The 19,276-nt window shown below is 38.4% G+C and overlaps 1 protein-coding gene and 1 long non-coding RNA gene across 2 annotated transcripts; both read right to left on the bottom strand.

Annotated features, from left to right (window-relative positions):
• Positions 1 to 306: 306 nt before the first annotated feature.
• On the bottom strand, positions 307 to 11,233 carry clint1a (clathrin interactor 1a). Its single transcript, XM_077732321.1, has 12 exons — positions 11,057 to 11,233; positions 8,091 to 8,195; positions 7,743 to 7,839; positions 7,336 to 7,444; positions 6,919 to 7,083; positions 6,643 to 6,826; positions 6,354 to 6,573; positions 6,182 to 6,269; positions 5,375 to 5,440; positions 4,635 to 4,933; positions 3,146 to 3,338; positions 307 to 2,260 (listed from the first exon to the last, which is right to left on the bottom strand). Exons 1-12 carry the CDS (start codon positions 11,095 to 11,097, stop codon positions 1,929 to 1,931), a joined length of 1,899 nt encoding a protein of 632 aa, XP_077588447.1. The 5' UTR covers positions 11,098 to 11,233; the 3' UTR covers positions 307 to 1,928.
• Positions 11,234 to 11,972: 739 nt separating this feature from the next.
• Positions 11,973 to 16,360, bottom strand: LOC144207801 (uncharacterized). The gene is made up of 2 exons (XR_013328795.1): positions 16,125 to 16,360; positions 11,973 to 12,696 (listed from the first exon to the last, which is right to left on the bottom strand). It is a non-coding gene; the product is annotated as an uncharacterized LOC144207801 (long non-coding RNA).
• Positions 16,361 to 19,276: the final 2,916 nt, after the last annotated feature.

Below are 19,276 nucleotides of genomic sequence, written 5' to 3'. Positions count from 1 at the left end.
TACTCATTGGTGTACCCACTTTTTTTTGCAATGGAACTAGGTCAATTTCCTCACATTGAACAAGAATATACTTTCATAAATTGTTTTGAGTCCTAGTTATATTTTTTCCTTCCTGTTAGCCATTGATGAACATTTTATTTATTGTCACAACTCTGCGGTTGACTATAATAGTTACTTATATTATACTTTTTTATCAAGTTTTAAGTGGCTAAAAGCAATTTTCAAGTTGAATAAGTAAAACTTAATTGTCCTGCTCTTTCTGCTGAAGCTAATGTTACAACAAAGCAAATAACATACAACATTAAGTCATTGAAATCAGCAATTTAATGTAGAGAAGCAAAATTGGTGCTTAAATCAAAATAGAATAATGCAATCTCTTTTTTTGATCTTTGCATATATATACTAGTGTTTCAGAAACAGACCCATTACTTTGAAATCAAAACAAGAAAAAAAATGAATTGAGATAAAAGAAAAGAACTAAAGTAGTAGATTTTGGTCATTGTGATGTTTAGACTTCAATAAAAAGGCTACATTGTATCAGTGTGCAAGACCTCAAGGCTGCAGTATTCACTTTCTTGTAATCTGGCATGTGAATAATTCATTTCATTGGCACCCCCCCTCCTCACAAATAAGTCAGGCACCCAGGATTTATGTACTAATATTACAGTTTGCAAGGGTCAGGAGGCACTTGGTCCAGCAAGGAGCAGTGCTTTGTAAGTCCATCCAACAACACATGAGCACCACAGATAGTCCTCCCGCCCATTTTTCAAAACACCCGCTAAGTTGCCAGCGAAATTCATGCACTCACATTCACACAAGCTAACAAATACTGCATGTGAGCTGTTGTAAATGCGAAAACACAAAAGAAAAAGGGTTGTGGTGCAATTGGCAAACAGTCGGTGCCAACGGAAGTACACAACCGAAGAGAGGAAGTAACGAGGCTTAGGAGACAAAAAGCAATAAGTGAACTAATTAAGACAACCGTCTGGTTGGGATACAGACGGTTAACTTGGCTTCAGGCACGAGATCAAACGTGCAGATTTTTTTGCACGGTGAGGTTGCTGTCTTTAACACTACATGGTCACATTTATGGAGTGGAACTGAAGGGAAAAGGCAAAGGTCTTCCAGGCACTCTTGGGCTGTACGAATGGATTAAAAAAAAACAAAAAAAACAACAACAAAAAAAACAAAGAAAGACCCCAAGTATTGATTATCATATTTAAATGCAAGATGATTACACTTTTCTTTAGGAGAAATGTATATATGTACACAATCAGCTCTTGAACCACTCTTTTGGGGAGGACATAATAGGTAACATGGTTACTTCAATCCAAGTTACTGTCGCTTAACTGCAGTAGACGTCCATTCCATTTAAACTGAGCTCAGTCAAATGAATTGGCAATCAATGACAGTGAATGATAAAAAGGAACGTTGTATTTGACCTTGCAGGATAAAGATATACAATATATTTCTATTTACAGGCTAAAGGAAGACAGAGGACAAAACAAGAGGTAACTTGATAATATATTAGAAAGTTAAAATGGCTGATCATGTTCTCCAAACTGATCATTCAATAGAAGGCATCTCAAAAAGTGATGCACCTACCAATATATAGGTATGGTATGTACATTTTTGCTATTCTGTTGATTCCTTTTGATTCAGGTTAAAAAAAACTATCACACCTGACATTCATGACCAGCAAGGCACACAATTGACAGTAGCAGTCTGAAGACCACACCGATCATTGGTTCGTACTACGCACACACACAATCATCCATTTAGATCATTTCGTTACACAGCATTATTTGTTTAAAATGAAGAGATTGCAATGTGTTGATGCTGTGGGAGTTGATATTATTCAAGTACTCTTTGTTTGAAGCTCGGAACAATCCTTCAGAAAGAACTCCTTGGCTCACCTTTGCTCTGTGTCACTTCCCAAAGTTCCCAAAGTCAGCGAAGCTGTCGTGTTTGGATTGCTGAACCATTGGCGGGTTCATTCCCATTCCCATGGCGCCAGGCATTGCCATTGTTACTCCTGCCATGTTCATTCCCATCCCCATCATGCCCTGGTTGGAAGCCATGGCCATGCCCATCATTGGCTGGTTGGAAGGCAGACCCATTGCCATCATGCCAGGGTTGGGTGCCATTGCCATCCCAGAACCAGGGTGCATCATAGCATTGACAGGTGGTCGGACGGCAGAAGCTCCAAGGTTCATTGTAGAAAATCCTTGGGACAGCATATTAGCATTGGCCTGGTGTCCTGCAATGTATTCACCAAAGTACAATCAACAGTCATCTATTTAATTTTACATGATTTCTTTTCACTCTATCTCTTTCGCAAATTAGTAGTCATGAGTCCATCAACTCGAATCAATCTTGGCCGCTAATTTAATTTGCCAGTCATCCATGATTAAATAGCAGCTGATGACTGAAGTTCCTCGGATTTCATTTCTACATTCTAGGTGAAAAATAAAATAATGTGAGAACAAGTGGTTGACAGTGGTCAGTAGGGCTGATGGTGCAATTGGCTGCCCCACTTATGTTAGAATGCCCCAAAAAGCTGTGGTTGTTATAATGCCTTATCACTGTCTCATCTAGAGTGGTTTGAATGAATAATGCAATGTAAAGCGCTATATAAACCCAATAGTTTTATCTTAATGATTATTAAACGCAAAACCGCAAACTGTCAGCCTATCTCACTCCTATTTTTCTTAAACCTAAACATTCGTTAAGCTCGGTGGGTGGTAGACCCCAATATTAATAATAAATCTAGTCGTATTTGTACATTTTAAAAGTAATAGCAGTAGTTAAATATTTTTAAAATTGCATTCCTGTTTTTTATAAAAGGTAATTTATGTTCGAGGTTCATAGTTAAAATGAATTAGATGGGATCAAATTAATTGCAAGCTTGGCTCTTTGCCGCCATATTCATTAGGACTACACTGCGAAAAGATTGCCAGATTGACAAAATTCTTAATGATCTTAATAATTGTTTATTCATGAGCATCTCCCTACTTAGCCTAGTTCCGAGAGGATAAGCCTTTCATGTTGAGGTTGCGCCATGTGGTTACGAAAACAAAGATGCAAATCAAAAGCTCGTTGCCAGTTCATGGATTCACAATTTAGGTGGATGTCTTCCCGTTACCTTGTTGAAGTGTGTTGAGAGTAGGTTGGTTCTGTTTGGGGGTCTGCATGCCAGGTCCCAAGAAGTCCAGGCTAATATTTACTGAGGGGTCTGACCAGGTGGAAGGGAGCGACACTTTGGCTGGAGCACCCTGAGATATGACTCCCTGCTGAGCACTCTGCGGTTGTAAAGGTGCCCCAATTTTTGGGAGGGGCTGCAAAAGACATACATCAAAGGGTGCTTAAAAGTGTAGGACAGAATACATTATTATCAGATTGTTACAATTCTGAAAATATTGATTCTAGACAATTTCAAGCTAATGAAATATTAATGAAAATCAGCTGTCATGCACTGAGCACTTTATGAAAAGAGACCAATAACATAAGTACAGGGTAAAGAATTAGAAAATGTGTGCATTGCGATTTATGAACCAAATGAATTGATCTGGCAGCTGAAGTGAAGGTAAAATTTACAATACTTCAAGAGGCAGACAAAATACGACCCCATTTCTAAACTAGCAATTAAAAAGTATTCAAAAGTCTACAATATACCCATATTCTTACTTATTAATTTAAATATGTAACACAATTAAATTTTAGGTGCAAAGAGGTTTCCCAAAATATAATCAATTTCCCTTAAAGTCTGGAATATATTTTCTGTCTTATCTATCTATGTCTGTAAGCAGACTGTGTAATGAAGACAATCACCTTTGATCATGTGACTGTGTTGAAGTAATTAGTATGTCTTTAGTTTCTAGACTGTCATGCTCTCTTGATCATGTTCTATTTTGTCTTTGGAGATAAAAAAGAAGAAGAAACAATTGCAAAGTGATCTGTCTACAGAAGCTGTTACTCTTGCAATTCCAACAGCAGATATAATAAAAGGTCATGTGACATCTCCTGTAGTCTCTTGTGCCAGTACCTAATGCAGAACGACTGTTTCCATTGCTCAGATATTGTAATTGCTAAACAAAAGTGAGTTATTTTTGCTTCAGAATGTGCCTTTGAAATAAATGTTGTATTTCATGTTTCATTGCATCAAACTTAAGAGTATCCAATGGCTTTGTGTGATCTTTTAATTTTTGTTGGTTGTTTGCTTTTACAAAAAAGGAAAAAAACAGAACATTTATTGTCTGTTATAAATTTGACTTACAAAGAAAAATCACATAAATTTGATGCATCCATTTATCCATTATATAACAACTGCTGTAAAATGAGATTAGGCATGGGATTCTCTGCATTGATAAATAATATGCCAAAAATATAGTTGTCCATCCCACTCGAGTTCAAATTTGGGCAAATGCAGCCATTGAACTGAAGTGAGTTTGAAAACACTTTATATTCCTTTTGCCCCATTCTGATTTTAACATATAAGAAACATTGACTGATCATTCCAGAATTCCAAATCTGTCCTACAAAATGTCATCATATAACTGATGTCATGTAACGCTAAGCATATGGATAAATAATTTAAAAAGGATGGCTTGATATATAAGTGCAATCATGCATACCTGTGACATCGACTGAGGCAGGCCTGTAGTGGTCATGCTGTGCGTAGTGTTCACGTTGAAGTTAAGGCTCTGAGAGGAAGTGAACGTCTGAGTCGGCCCCATCAAATTAAACAGATCTGCTGAGGATGAACTGGAGCCCACATTGGTGACTGGGGCAGAGGCAAGAGCGGGACCTGCTCTCATGCTTTCAAAAGGGTCATTTCCACTAGTGTCTGCAGGATGAACAGACGCTGGCATCTGGCCGCCGGGGAATGCATTCCACTCACCGAATTCTCCCTTGCTGCTTGAGACTGTTCCAGCTAGTGGAAAAAAAAAAAAAAAGTATATATTTAAATATTTTTTTTAAAAGTCATTTTCCTGATACTGTTGCTTTGCTATTGATACACAAAGTATAAAAAAAAAAACTACAGCATTTTACAAACAAGTCAAGGGGTTCAGTCAATACATTCTATGGAAGGAATTCCCAGTGATAACTCATGCCAGATTTTAAAATTTAATTAAATTGATTCTGCTTGTTGTCTCTCCGTCTCAACTTCCTCCGCACCCCGCCCACCCCTGCCCTGTCTTCCTCTGTCCCTGTCTCCTTGTCATCCATAACTGGGGCTGATGTGTGTCTGTTCTTGTTATGCAGAGCAGGTAGCATGCGCCATATGGCCAGCTTTCCTCCTGAATATTCTAGCAGTACGCTGGAGTAGCTACAATGGTGCAACGCATACTTGAAAGAAAGTCTTGAAACTTACCGGATGCCGTGGAAAGGCCAGCAGAAGCAGCGGGCGACGAGAAGTCGGCAAATCCACTCATCAAGTCTACAATGAGAAAGAGTCATAAAGATGTCCATTTGAGAGAGGAGCTCCAGGTGCTCAGCTGACAGATAGCATTCCTTCAGTGTGTTCAGGAGCGTTCGGCAGAGAGGAGGGGTGGTGGCATCTGTTCGGTCCTACCGCCCTCTTCACTCACCGAGGACTACTCCAAAAAACAGCTGGTGCACTTAGTTCCTATACATTAGCTCCCTCCTCCAACTGTCCCCAAAATGTGAGCTTGGCATCAGCAGCTGCGCATGGTGACAAGTTCACAACTGTCGGTTTGAAGCAAGTTAGCTTGACAGCTATCTTGTTAGGCAATCAGATTGGGGTCTCCCATTGCCTTGAAAAGCCAAGTGCACAGACTCAACAAATCAAATCAATCTCACTGTATGGAACTGGATTAAGTGTGCGTGTGTGTGTGTGTGTGCTTTTGTGAGAAACTGAGTGAAAGCGTGAGAAAGCCCAAAATGCATGGGCACAGAATGTTACATCCAGTAGTCAAAACTAGACTTTAACCATAGATGACAACCATATCATTGATATTGTGAGTATTTAGTAAAATATTTCGTTATAGTGGGAAACACCCCCAAGTAAACATGACATTCATGTAAAAGTATGCAAATAGTGGACCTCTGATAATAGAGGAAATAATATTGAAACAGAAAATAAGCATTTTTTTGGTGTTTGAATCACATATAATATAACTATTTGAAAAATGTATATGCTATATAGTTATAATTTTACCTGTGGAAGCAGGCTTTGAAGGTGTTGAGTCTACCATCAGTAGGTCAACTAGTCCACTACCTGGGGGCTGTGATGTTGCTGATTGAGGCTGTGATATAGAAAGCAGATCAATAAGAAGGCATATTATAGATGAACCCACATAAAATGCATCTTAAATGTATCTATACGCAACTTGTTTAGTTGCAGTGTTTGGGCTCTTTTCTCCTGTGTATTGGGCCGCTGCCCCCAAGTCCACCTTCTTAGATGGGACACCTCTCTTGCGGGTGGCTGTAGTCTCTGTTGCTTGGACGATTTGTACACTTTTGGTTGTAACTGTTTCTTCTTCATCTTTGAATTCTTTGCCAGATTTGCCATTTTGTGATGAGCGACTTCGCTGCTCCTCCTCATTATCACTGATAAAGAGGAGTAACAAAATAATTATTCAATTGATCCAATGGATGATATTTTCAAAATCCCCTCACCTGAATCTATCTGGTGAGTCGTCTCTGTCCTTCTTCCTAAACTTGCTGATAGTATCATCGATGGTGCTTCCAATCTTGCCACTGATCTCCCCCAATTTATCGCTGAACGGGAATTGTCCTTTGTTATTCTCCCAATCATCATCCCACCGGTTACGGCCTTCACTGGAGTCATACTTGTCCCCCGCTGGGAAAAAAAAAAAATCACAGCAGCAGGTTAACATCAGAAACTTCAGAGCAATTGAGATTAGATGTAGTATCTTTTCAAAAAAGACTTACAGTAACGTCTGTATCCTCTACTTTCAGAAGAAACACCAACAAATTTATCTTTATTTTTCTTGGCCTTTTTTCTCTCTTCCCTGAGCCTTTCATCATCTTGGACAAACTCTACCATGTCCTTCACCTTCTGGCGAACATTGACCCCTTGGTCCTTTCCATTTTCATCTAGAAATAACGTCAATGTGAAACATTAACCCAAGAATTGATAAGAAAAAAAGAATGTTATTCATGTTATCCATTCTAGAGAAAAGAAATACATTTCTGACCTCTGTGAACTTTGAACTGAGGAGCCCAAATTTAACAACCATTTACATTCTTTTTTAAAACAAACATCTCAAATGATGGGATAATAATGCCTCTATTATTTTGTTATATGCAGAAACAGAAGCAAATACATAAGTTCTCCAAAACACTTACCAACAAAGTGGTAGCTTTCTAATGATCGCAGGTCATAAAGATGTTCTCTGGCACTCGTTACAACACGCTCTGAGCCATTTCTGATTAGGTGAGCAAGCAGCAGTAGAGACTGCAAGGGAAGAGATAACAGACTAGACTAGTCATACAAGGTGCTTGAGTATTTATTTTGAATAACGCGTATTGATGAACAAACCCAAATAGTTTTTTGTTTTCCTGGCATATTGATGAATAAAACACAGTTTTATTGCCTGGACCAAATATCTTACTTCCCTTTCAAACTCTAGTGCATCGGTGTAAATGAGTAATACAATACATTTTCTTATATCAATAAAAGGGTCTATAAAATGTGATCATGTTTCTCTGCCCTGGTTTAAAAATACAGAATTTATGGGGAATGGTCACCGAACCTTGTAAACTCTCCTCCAGTTCTTCTTGTTGTCACGCAGCATGCGGGTCCACAGCATGTTCATCACGTCTGGGAACTGCTCGTACATGAAGGTTGCTCTGAACAAAAAAAAACATGTGCACAGGCAAAAGATGAGTAACATATTGAAAGTTCGATTTAGAATGAAACCCAATATTTTTCCTGGCTTGTCTCATAATAACATTACTGCCAAAATGCTGATTCCATAATGAAGGTAAGAGAAACAGCATGCATCAGAAAAAGAAATTGGTCTCATACTTTTGCAAAATAAAATTTGATTGACCAAAACAGCACAGCAAACAATAAAACCTTCAAATATTGTTGAGCTGACCTTGAAATTTCATTCATTAGTTGTCCTGATGGTCCCCAGGGGTCATCATTGGTGGCCTCTCTTACTTTAGACTCCACCTCTGAATAGTTCATCACCACATTGGTTCTGTGGAGGAAAAAAAGGGGTGGAGCGGGTCATTCACAAATGTTAAATGTTGCTTGAGTAAAAGAACATGTTCTCTATTTAATACCCACTTAAACAGGGGTACAAACATAGTAATTACTGGCACACCCATGTGGTTGTTTTTTAGCCTCTTAACAATAGCACAAAGGAGTACTTGGATGAGATGATGGATGATGCAATAGAAAAAATAAAATAAATAATGACACGCAAAAGTGAATTGTTGTCCAGTACAAAACAAAAGAGGGTCACTAAGAGTAAATGGCATAAACAGGTACTGCAACTGCACCCGTTAAGAGAGCAAAAGAGTGTGCTATTGTTTGGTGACATTTAAATAAAGCCACAAGGAAAAAGTAGGTCAGCAAAATAGTCATGAGCTAGTTTTTCTAAATGTAGAAATAAATAATTAAAATAAAAAGATCTATATTGTAATTAACATCGCACTGTTTCAGAATGAATGAAGGTTTCTTCATTGCTGTGAAAATGCTCAAAATTGTGTTAATACAAACTATGTTGTGCATTTAGCCATTCAGTCTCTATGCTTACAACTTCTGTTTGTGGGATAGAATGTGACCTCTTTAGACTGTTACAAAATAAATATCACAGCTTGTCAAGAATGTACGATGGAGTAAACCACAAAACAATAAATGTGACAAAAATATTTAGACAGACTTGCCTAAAAAAGGCTTTTGATTTCACGATCCAACATTAAAGTGTACAGTAAATACTTCTGTGTACGTATAGTAAGTAAATATGGGAGGTGCTTAGATTCTTGGAGCAAAAGTGCACGCGGGTTGTGGGTGTGTGTGGATTTGCAAAACCCTGAAGACAACTAGAAATGAAAGTGCTACACAGGTGATTTAGACATATCTCAGTGGTATGTGGGTGCCTCTGTTGTTTCTCGCTTCCTCACTTTCACTCCGCTTATACAACTGGTCAAGCGAGTTTATCCCGCAAGGGACCATTTCAGCTGTACAATACTTCTACTTTGACTATTCCGAGTCCAAAATGGAAGCAGGAAGAGTTAACAATATTTTCAATAGTTAACTTGCTCTTCCTGGTTCCTTTGTCCAAACATAAGTGATACGGCGATAACACGCCAAGCACAGCTGCTCAGTTTTGAGCCCATTGTGTATTTTTCTTGTATTAAAAGAGTCAGTTTGGTTTACCACTGTGGGGGGGAAAGGGGATTCTATTCGCATGCAGTGTTACAAAGTCTGAGATTTCTTACTTGCCTTGTTTTGTTTTTTTAACCAATACATACGGCCACTTATCAAGAGAAGTTGACCTCGATAATAAGGTGAAGTTCTTACAAAATAAATTCTACGAAGGAAGAATCAGTGTGCATTCTTCGAGGCAGTTAAGCAACAGTGATGTTAGTGATGATTTTTTTTTTTGTCATCGCGATTTATTAACACAATTATATCAGATCATTTGCTAAAACAAGGTGGTGGAAATGTTTGGATCCTGCATATGCTCAAGCAGTATGCAGGGCACTTTTGCACATAGCCTGAGAGAGCAGTGTAGATTTGGTTGGTAGTTGTTAACTGAGGATACACCCTTTTCTGTGGTCTGTGTCACCACGTCCAGTTACACTTGAAGTACACCAAATTCTAACTGTGGAGGGGAAAAATAGGACCAAAGCAAAAAAAATGTTTAATGATAGTATGCCAGTTTTATATTTGGATTCCATTTTCTAAAATGGAAAGGACAGTTATGGAAACAGTTATGCGAATAAAAGTGTATAACAAAAAATGTACTTCAATTCATCCTACTTAACTTTCAATATTTTCTACGGTCCAATTTGTAAACCCGAGTTCCTTCACCACATACTGTGGGTGTAGTGATGCAATTTTTATCTATTCAATAACTACCATTACTAAGATATCAGAGCTAAAGCGGAAGTTACTCACAGATCCGACAGTGATGCACTATCACATACATTTCCGTTATGAGCCAAGGATTGTTAATTCTCATGTGCAAAAGTGTTTTAGTATTGACACACAGTCATCCTTTTGACATGCAGCATTAACAAAACAAACAAGTTAACATGCACTACTAATAGACCACATCCCTATGAATGATCCATAACATGTATACTTGATTGTGTCATACAGGGAAAAAATAGATCATAATGTCATTAAAAAAATGCAATGAGACCTAAAACAAAAACAAGTTTAACGTGGATTTGGTCAAATGTCATCGGATTACACCTTCAGTTGATACCTGCTTGATTTTACTCCTCCATCTTGTTACCTAAATTACTTTTGAGAGACAGAAATAGACACACCCAACATTTACTTTATGATCTAATAAAATAACAGGCCATTAAATATATATAAACATGTTTTAGACTTGTTTGGCATAACAGACAGTCTGTCACATAAATCCATACAGTGTGGCTAAAGTGAATAAACTTGAGATCAGATGGCATAAAGTGACTATGGAATTAAAAGGTTTATTTAAGTTGAGCCCGTCAAGCAACGCTTTTCCCCAACACCATTCCCACTTCATTGTACGAAGCTGTCAAACTAGCTTAGCTGGCTAGCCTGTCTACTTAGCCAACCTAGCATGAAATTAGCTTGCTGGCTAAGTAAGTTAGCTCGATGTCTCACTGAGAATCATCAAAAAATCCCGTCAACGCCTTGGCATCGCAAACGATCTCATATCACAAGACACCCCCGAGAAATCAACATTTAATAAAATAAAGGATCGTTGTTTGGTTTCCATGATTAGCAGCCTAGCTAACTTGTTCGAGTGACGTGACGTCAAAGTTTTGATACGTGTCTCTTTCAAACAGGTAAACTGTATAAATAAACAACATCAAACAAGTGTAAGATACTCACGCTTTGTCAACCAACTCCCGAACCTTCCACATGTTCAGCATATTGGCTCTGCGAAGAAGATCTCCTCCCCGATCGAACACTTTAGTCGTGTTCAACCCTGATCTCGAACCTTGAAATGGGAAAAGTAAAGTGTCGTTACACCTCTCGTTCTAAACAGGAAGCGCAAACGCACAATCCGTCAGGTTTACGGGATTTCGCTATCCGCGTCATTAGAGATAAATATTAAAAATAATACGCCCACTCCAACATTATTGTACCTTCATTATGATTATGTGCAAATGCCCCTTTATTATTATGCTTACAGTAGTGACAAATACTAGCCCACCAGGGCAAGAACAGCTGTTCTGCCACTTGTTGTTCAGTATTATTATTTAGTTCATTTTAACTCCTGGAAATTGATGCATTCATTGTTGAATACGAATTTCTTTTTTGTGCATGTTACTAATTTTTCTGTTGGTATATATTGTTTTTCTTTTCTTTTTCAGGAACTTCCTGAATTGAGAATTAAAACTCACTTTTAATCCTCTCCTATCTAAAGGATTGGATGTCTACTGACATCAACAGCAGCCAATGAGTTGTGTGTATATATCTCATCTAAAGTATTTCATTTTGTATAATTTGCAAACCAAATTTATCAGAATTACAAATGGGAAAGGCTTGAAATATTTCCACTGATGTCTACTGGTTTGATCCCCAAAATTTTGATCTCTTCCACAGTATTCTTAATATACTATAGACTATACAATGCTTTTTTTGTGGTTCATACTCATTTAGTGTGTATTTTCTCTTCAGTCTATATAGACATACTATGATAGTACTAAAAAAACATTTAGCTTACATAGAGTACCTAAAGTAAACTGTACCACTGCCAAGAAACCCAGTCCCAATTAATGTCTTTACTGTTAGTTTGTCTCACCAACTGTTATATTTTATCCACACTGTAACGCATAAAGTTTTTAATGCTGCAATCTTGATTTATTCCTATGCATTGGTAATTACGTTTGGCTATGTGCAATGATTACATTATGGTCTCATTAGTCAAGCTGAATTAATTCATGCTCTACATTTGGTTGGCTCCAGTATAACAGATAAGACATACAATATATTCACACTTTATGAGCAACTGCATATTATATGATGGTGGAAATGAGGTTTAAGGTGAGAATTATTAATTAGCTTATTGGGATCATTTATTCAAGTGGACTCATTAAAATGAGGTTGTCTAGAACCGGATGCCACAACATACAGTTTGAAGAGTGTGGCTTTGTTGGGGGTCCGCACTGAATTGAATAGTTTTCCATGTAATATTCTTGTAGCATCTCGACAAACTTCTCACGCTCCTGGTGAAACCAAAACCTGTCATTTGTGTCCAAATGTGCTCCAACCACATGAAAGTGAGCAGGTCATTCTGTCTGTGCTCTGTCACTCCCTCCTCATCTGGCATTCAGGCATGAAATGACCCAGTGATGCTGTGTGACAGGCCAGCTAGGGCACTGGCTGTTTGTGTCAATCCAGATCAATCACTCCCTCTTCTGGACGGACGACGTCATCAACGCACACAAAGGTCACGGGGGGCTCACTGAAGCCGGGCCTGATGTGGCGGGCAGCGAGGTCATTGTGGCATGTGAACACTTGACTGACTTGAGTGTCAGTTTGGATGTAAAAAGCAGTTCACGAAAACAAAAAAAGAATTAAAGAAATAGCAGTAGTGGTTTGGTCATGTTTTTAAATACACATTCAATTCTCTGGTGACTTGCGCGTGTATTAGAAAAAAAACATCTAAAGGCTTTTTGTCCTATTGATTAATAGAGCACTGGGACGGAAGGCCGCCATTCAACAGGATGTTCTAATGATACGTCCAGATTGGTCCGTGAATTAGAACTTCCATAGGAGGGCAAGAGGAAACTACACAATAGCCAAAATACAAACCTTAGGAGAGAAGAAGAACAACAAGAAACAGCACTTAACGGCCCAGAATGCACTGCACCCAAGGGAGCAACCTCAATTACTGTTACACGTCCAAAGAGCAGAACTCTAGGTGAAGTGATTGCTGAGATGGAAATGGCCGTGTGTGATTGTGCATGTGTGAATGTGTATTAGACGATGGATAGAAAGGCACTCAGTAAAAAGATCTTTCAGGAACACTTTGCCTCTGTGACGTTGACACGAGCTGTTGATTGACGTGCACTTCTCGACACAAGCCAGAGCTATCAAGCTATCTGCCACGCATTAGGCATGGCGTGCCCCTCTGGGAAGGGCCTAAGTGGTAAATGATGTTGCCGAGACACTCTCTGTCAACAATGTGTGTGTTTTTTAGACTGTGTGAATGCTGAGGAGAGCAAAGTATTCAATCAAACATTTGATTGAAAAGCCCATGTGTCCAGAAAGATCAGAAATCTGTACGCTGATGTGTGGAGGCCGTGGATGCTTGTGATACAACAATCTTAATTGTTTTGGTACCAAACAATATTGGACTTACAGTTTTGCATTTGATAAAATAAATAAATGAATAAAATACTATTTCACACTCCTCTCATATAGCACAGCATTTTTGCTAGGAACAAATTGTCTAAATGAACCAATTCAAAGAAAAGAAAATAGATTGCATACACGTAATTTATAGAACTCGCAGCTAGAGGGCACACTGACTTTTCTAAAATTGAGCTGAATTCCCTTAGCAAAACCACTGTAGTCTGCTGTTTTTCTGTAAGTATATTCAAATGCAGCACTGTTACTATAAATGAAAGTTATAATTAAAAGTTCTAGCTATATGTTTACAAATGCAAACTTATTTTATCATAAAGTCAAGTAAAAATTATGTGACTTTTACAAAACATACAATATCCCCCAAAATGTACATACACGTGTAGAGCATGTGGCATTAGATAAACAAAAACAACAATACAGTCAACACAATCTTTCAACAAACACAACACTTCCTACCCATTCCTTCATCCTCTTTCAGGTTTAAAGCATTGACTGTGAACGTGCTTCAAACCTTGCACAAATCATACCTCACCTCAAAAAAAATGTAAACTTTTGACATAATTCTTCTTTAACATTTCCCAACATGCTTGATTGTTAATACCACATTAGCTCTAATTTAAGAACTCATTTTCTCTGCGATCATTTTACCAGCCTCTACTTCCCTTTTGTCCATGTGAGTGTTCTTTCCCCACTTTATATTCGGTGCTGTTTTTGTTGGCCCCCTTGCAGCCGCAGTTAGATCTTCTAGTCCTTTTCCCAAGCGATACAACCCACGCACACATCAAGCAGTATCTGACCCCTGTCTCCATGACACATGACAGGTCCACTGTGGTGTGGGTTCTTGTGTGTGTGTGTGTGTGTGTGTGTGTGTGTGTGTGTGTGTGTGTGTGTAAGAGAGAGAGAAAATGTGTGTGTGTACGGGCCCATTGTTTGTGTTAAGCTTGTAAATATTTCTATGCTTCACATGGATATGCACTCAACTACACAGAGCAAATCTGAGTATGCAAGTATTTCATGAGTCCAATTGTGACATCCTCAAAGTCACACACGCATCCTGCTGTGATCTTAAACCACACACACAGATGTTCCTAATGGGACAAAAGCAGCATTCCCATTCCTGTGGATAACCATTCTGTTTATTTTTCTCTTTATACTAGACTTGACTGCCACTTTCTCTTGTGAGAAAAAGGATGAGAGCTGATAATAATAAAAAAAAAAGTGCAGGGAAAGGCTCCCACGGCAGTTAAGTCTTCCAAAGTCAGCTGCCAGAAGTGAACTGAAAAAAGCTAAGCAACTGTGATTTAAAAGGGGCACTCATGCCTTGCGTAATGGAAGCTGATACCTGTGCAGATTTGTGTTTCATCCAACATGAGGAAATGAGCTACTTGTAATGTTAAAAAGTTATATTTACGAGTCGTGCTTTTGCACTAAATCCTTTTTCCTTCAACGCATAGGAAGCCACACAGGTATGCTCAAATCCAGCAAGCATCTGTTCCTTTACTACCAGATTGAATTAGCAATTACACAAGAGTAAAAAGCAGAACAAAACATCTGGAGCTGTAAGGAATAAAGGTTATAAATCTGAGCAAGAGCAAAGGGGGTATGAAAATGAGCCAAAGTAAGATTCTCAAGGACAGTGTCTCTGATTGGTCCATTACTATGGCAGAGGTGTCGAAAAAGGACCTGAGGCAATGGGAGAAATACAACCAAGCACTGGATTTTAGAGGGCATAGAAGCAATACAAATGAATCTAGAGTGTACAGTGCTAATGATAGGAAAAGTACATCGATATTCAAAGCAATATAGTAAAATAACAGATCATCTGGAAAACATTTATATTGTTTCTTAAGAATTTTATGTTTAGAACATATAGATCTTCAGAAAGAAGGCAGACATGCCGGAGAGACCCAAATTCGGGAAACAAGTAGTTGTAAATTGTATTGACATCTGGTAGTTATGGGGTGAATCCAAGTTTTTTTTGTTCTTCTTTCTTTTTTTTACAACTTTGCGAACGTTGCACAAGACACTTTACCATTTTTTTAAATATTCAAAGAAAAAACATCACGACTAATACAGTAATGTGTGGAAGAAGGGCGAAAGTTGCTTCGCTTGTCATTTTACAGCAATGGGCTCGTTTTGGAGTTGACAATATTTAGACCAGCAATTCTGAAATTGGAGAATTTCACACAGCATTTGCAAATTAATAGTCATTAGATTATTTCATAATCAGAAGGGGTCAATACATAGAAAAAGGGCTTATATTGCAAAAAAAAAAACCCAAAAACTCGAAACATTTTTTTGCCTGGCAGAATTACAGCGTTTTTGTACCCTTGAAGCTTTGTTGTGTTGTAGTCCTTCATTTTCCTTTGTTGTCATTTTAGCATAAATACGTTTGGGCATATGATATACCCAAATATTCTCATGCTTCTGTCGGCAAATTATAATACAAGTAATAGGTAAACCCAATTAGCTGAAGAGCTGTCCACAATTGTGATTCAAAATGGTATTTAATATTTACCATTTACATTTTGCCCAAATATGTCCTTTCAAATGCAATTCTATTAAAATTAAATTTGCTCACCTGCCAAAAAGAAGTTTAGATTTGAGTCATAACATGAAATTGCAACTGTCAGACATACTGAAAGATTACGGATTTAAAACTGCATTGTATGAGGCTTTTGAATTTCCATCTTTTCCCTTGCTTGTGGTGGTTTTCTGCTCATATACCCTAATTTCCTGCCACGGTTCAAAAAGAGGCATGTTAGGTTAATTGAAAACTCTAATTGCCTCGAGGTGTAAATGTGTCATCTCGTTTCAGATAGGCTCCAACACCCCCCCAATCTTGAAGAGGTTTACAGTCGACAATTATTATAGTAATAAAACCACACCCCCAATAAGAAAAAATGTTTAAAGGCAAAACCACTGACATGGCAATCATTGAAGTAAATTGAGAAAAATTGTGGCTGTCATGATTCAACTAGAATAATTCATGTGCATAATAAATTGGAGAATTACAATTGTAGATGTCCTGTAACATTTACAAACTGCAAAAGGGGACAGTCACAATTTCAAAAAAATCCATAGACCAGATAAAGTGTTAATGAAGTACATCTTATCAATTAAAAGCTAACATTTACACTTCCACTCTAAGGCCAGACACTTGGTGGATGTTTCAAATAGGTCAAGGTTGAAGTGAAAACAAAAGTTAGTCAATAATCAGTAGAGGTACGCCATTCCTAATTTGTATGCTAATCTGGATGATCATTGCGCAGGCCCTGCTTTCCATTCTACATCTGCATGCACTCATTTAATTATCCAAACACAATTCACAAAAGTCACTGGAAACAAACCAAAATAAAATCATTTGCATATATTTAAAAGAGCAGATCAATTCCCTGGAGGTTGGTTAATATTTTAGAGGCATAATAATAATATGCTAAATCATTCACATTTTATCCTGCACCAAAACAAAGTGGCTTTGTCGATGTAATTAGGGTGTTTTAGAGTTGAATCACCCTGGCAAATGACCATGTTTTTCTCTCTGGGAAATTGGTGTGTGAACGCAGATACTATACCTCTCCAAATGTTCGTGTGTGTGTGTGTATGTGTTTGTGTTGTATTGTCATGGTTCTCCTCCATGTGCGTGCGTCTTAGAAAAGGATTGATTAAAGAGCGAGTGTCTGTCTCAGAGCAGTTAATGAGGTTTAGTCCCATGAGCTGTGAGGATTTGGGTGTGTGTGTGTACGCAGGCATGGGTGTTTGTGTATGTGCACGTAGACCTAGTGGAAGACACTGTTAATTGGCTAAGACTTACTTTCAGCAGGGGGATAGTCAAGGGCACAGTGCCTTCACAATTGTCAACTTGTACAGTTGTAGCACAGCGTCATTTGGTTATTTTAATCGTAATTTGACTATGTATTACTTTTAGTATGTTTGCATGTGAGGATAAAATATTAACGAGGCCCCAGTGTGTGACTAATGGAGAAAACATGATTCTGATAGAAAATTGAATGGAAAATAATGTGCCATTCTTGGCTTTACCTGAAGCCTACGATTGTGAATGAAACACATTCATTTCTATCTCTAGGGATGAGAGAAATAAACAACAAAGAGGAGATTGAAATAAGAAAGAAGGCAGCATCAGAAAGAATGAAGATTGGTGGAGAATAGTGAAAGAGTGGCCATGATGGATAGACACCATGTTACCTGTTTGGATTTCGTCACACACCTGTCCACCTACAATAAAATAAAGACCTGTACGTTCCTTTGCAGTGCAACACTCAGCTAGTCTCAAACAACGAGGAGCATTGATGCTTTCAAGTGGAGCATAGCTCAAAGTAGAGCAAGACTACGTGCGTGTGTGTGTGTGTGTGTGTGTGTGTGTGTGTGTGTGTGTGTGTGTGTGTGTGTGTGTGTGTGTGTGTGTGTGCGTGAGTGTTCGCGCGTGTGCGTGCGGGCTTCTGTGCACGTGTGTAAAACCCAGGCATTTCCCCCCTTGGGACCTGCACAAACACGCTTCCCATCTTTCCTTTGAGTTTTACATTCAAAGGTTCCACTCGTTCAACTGTCAATCATTCCCTCAGCCAATCAAGGCCCTCCCTTTTCAGTCTGTTTATAGATCAAGGGTGGTTTAAGCATATGTATGTGATGTGACTGGAATTTTGACTATGACTAATACTAATAGTGTAAATATTCATATTTTTTTAGACCCTACCAGTGGTGTCAATCAAAATCACAACTGTGTTGTGTCATATACTTTGTGCACACTGGAACAATTTTTATGGCTTCAAGCTCTGGAAACACAGTAACAATAAATCTGAAAGGAATCTGGACCAAGAGAAATATGTTTAAAATGACTGAATGAGGTAGTATCAAGGATGCATGAAGCAATGGGAGAACATTCCTTGCACAGACGGAGGTTATTAAAGACGTATTTTTGTGTTTATTAAGGTTGGTGAGTGTGTGTGTTCGTGTGTGTGTGCAGATTTGTGTAATCAGTGCTTTATAGTGGCATTATTCCTTGTACAGGGTTATCGCAACCTAGATATGTCATGCTTAATTTAGTAGCGAGAGAACAAGAGAAATAACGATATTACTTACAAAATTTACAGTGTGGTGCAAAAGTCTTATTTGTTCTTTTTACATTGCTCAAATGAGCATATACTTGTACAAGCCATACATTTAGCTGAGGCCAACATGTTAAAACAAACTACTGGTTTAACGATGAACATAAAAATACTCAAATGGTACAAAATCATTTATGTACGTGGACAACTTTATTCTAATATAGATTAAAGTCTAAAACCTCAGCATGCTATGGTGTGGTGTGTATGTGCTGATACATCACAAGCCCACATGGGATGCTAAGTGTGATAAGCAAACAGAGCATCAGGTAGGTGACATCTGGCATCACCTCTGATTGCCATCCATTATGATGGAACAATAGTTTCCTGTGGGCCATGCTAACGATGTGTTTGTGTTTGTGTGTATTGGTGCGTGTGCGTGAGATCAACAGGGGAAATTAACCCAGCCATACTTTGTCTGCTTTATGCCAGCGGGGAAAATTGACAAAAGTGAAGGGGAATGGTGGGAAAGAGAGGAATTGCTCACACACACCTGTTATTTTGTGAGACAGACAGCTGCCATATGTTGGTTGCTACCTGCCTGCCATCAATGGTAAATAGTCATCACCAACAGAGAGCAGCAGAGAGCTTCTGAGCCAGTTGGGCCCTC

This window comes from Stigmatopora nigra, chromosome 14 (assembly GCF_051989575.1).
Source record: "Stigmatopora nigra isolate UIUO_SnigA chromosome 14, RoL_Snig_1.1, whole genome shotgun sequence".
NCBI classification, from domain to species: domain Eukaryota; kingdom Metazoa; phylum Chordata; class Actinopteri; order Syngnathiformes; family Syngnathidae; genus Stigmatopora; species Stigmatopora nigra.
Note: the sequence above shows the minus strand (reverse complement) of the source record. Positions and strands in the feature narration are given on the sequence as shown.

What these genes read in the sequence shown, in the direction of transcription:
- clint1a (XM_077732321.1), bottom strand. Translation starts at nt 11,097, where the DNA reads ATGCTGAACATGTGGAAGGTTCGGGAGTTGGTTGACAAAGC. An exon ending in CTAATGAATGAAATTTCAAG is followed by an intron (nt 7,840 to 8,090) that starts GTCAGCTCAACA and finishes TTTTTTGTTCAG; the next exon opens with AGCAACCTTCATGTACGAGC. An exon ending in AGAAAGCTACCACTTTGTTG is followed by an intron (nt 7,084 to 7,335) that starts GTAAGTGTTTTG and finishes CGTTATTTCTAG; the next exon opens with ATGAAAATGGAAAGGACCAA.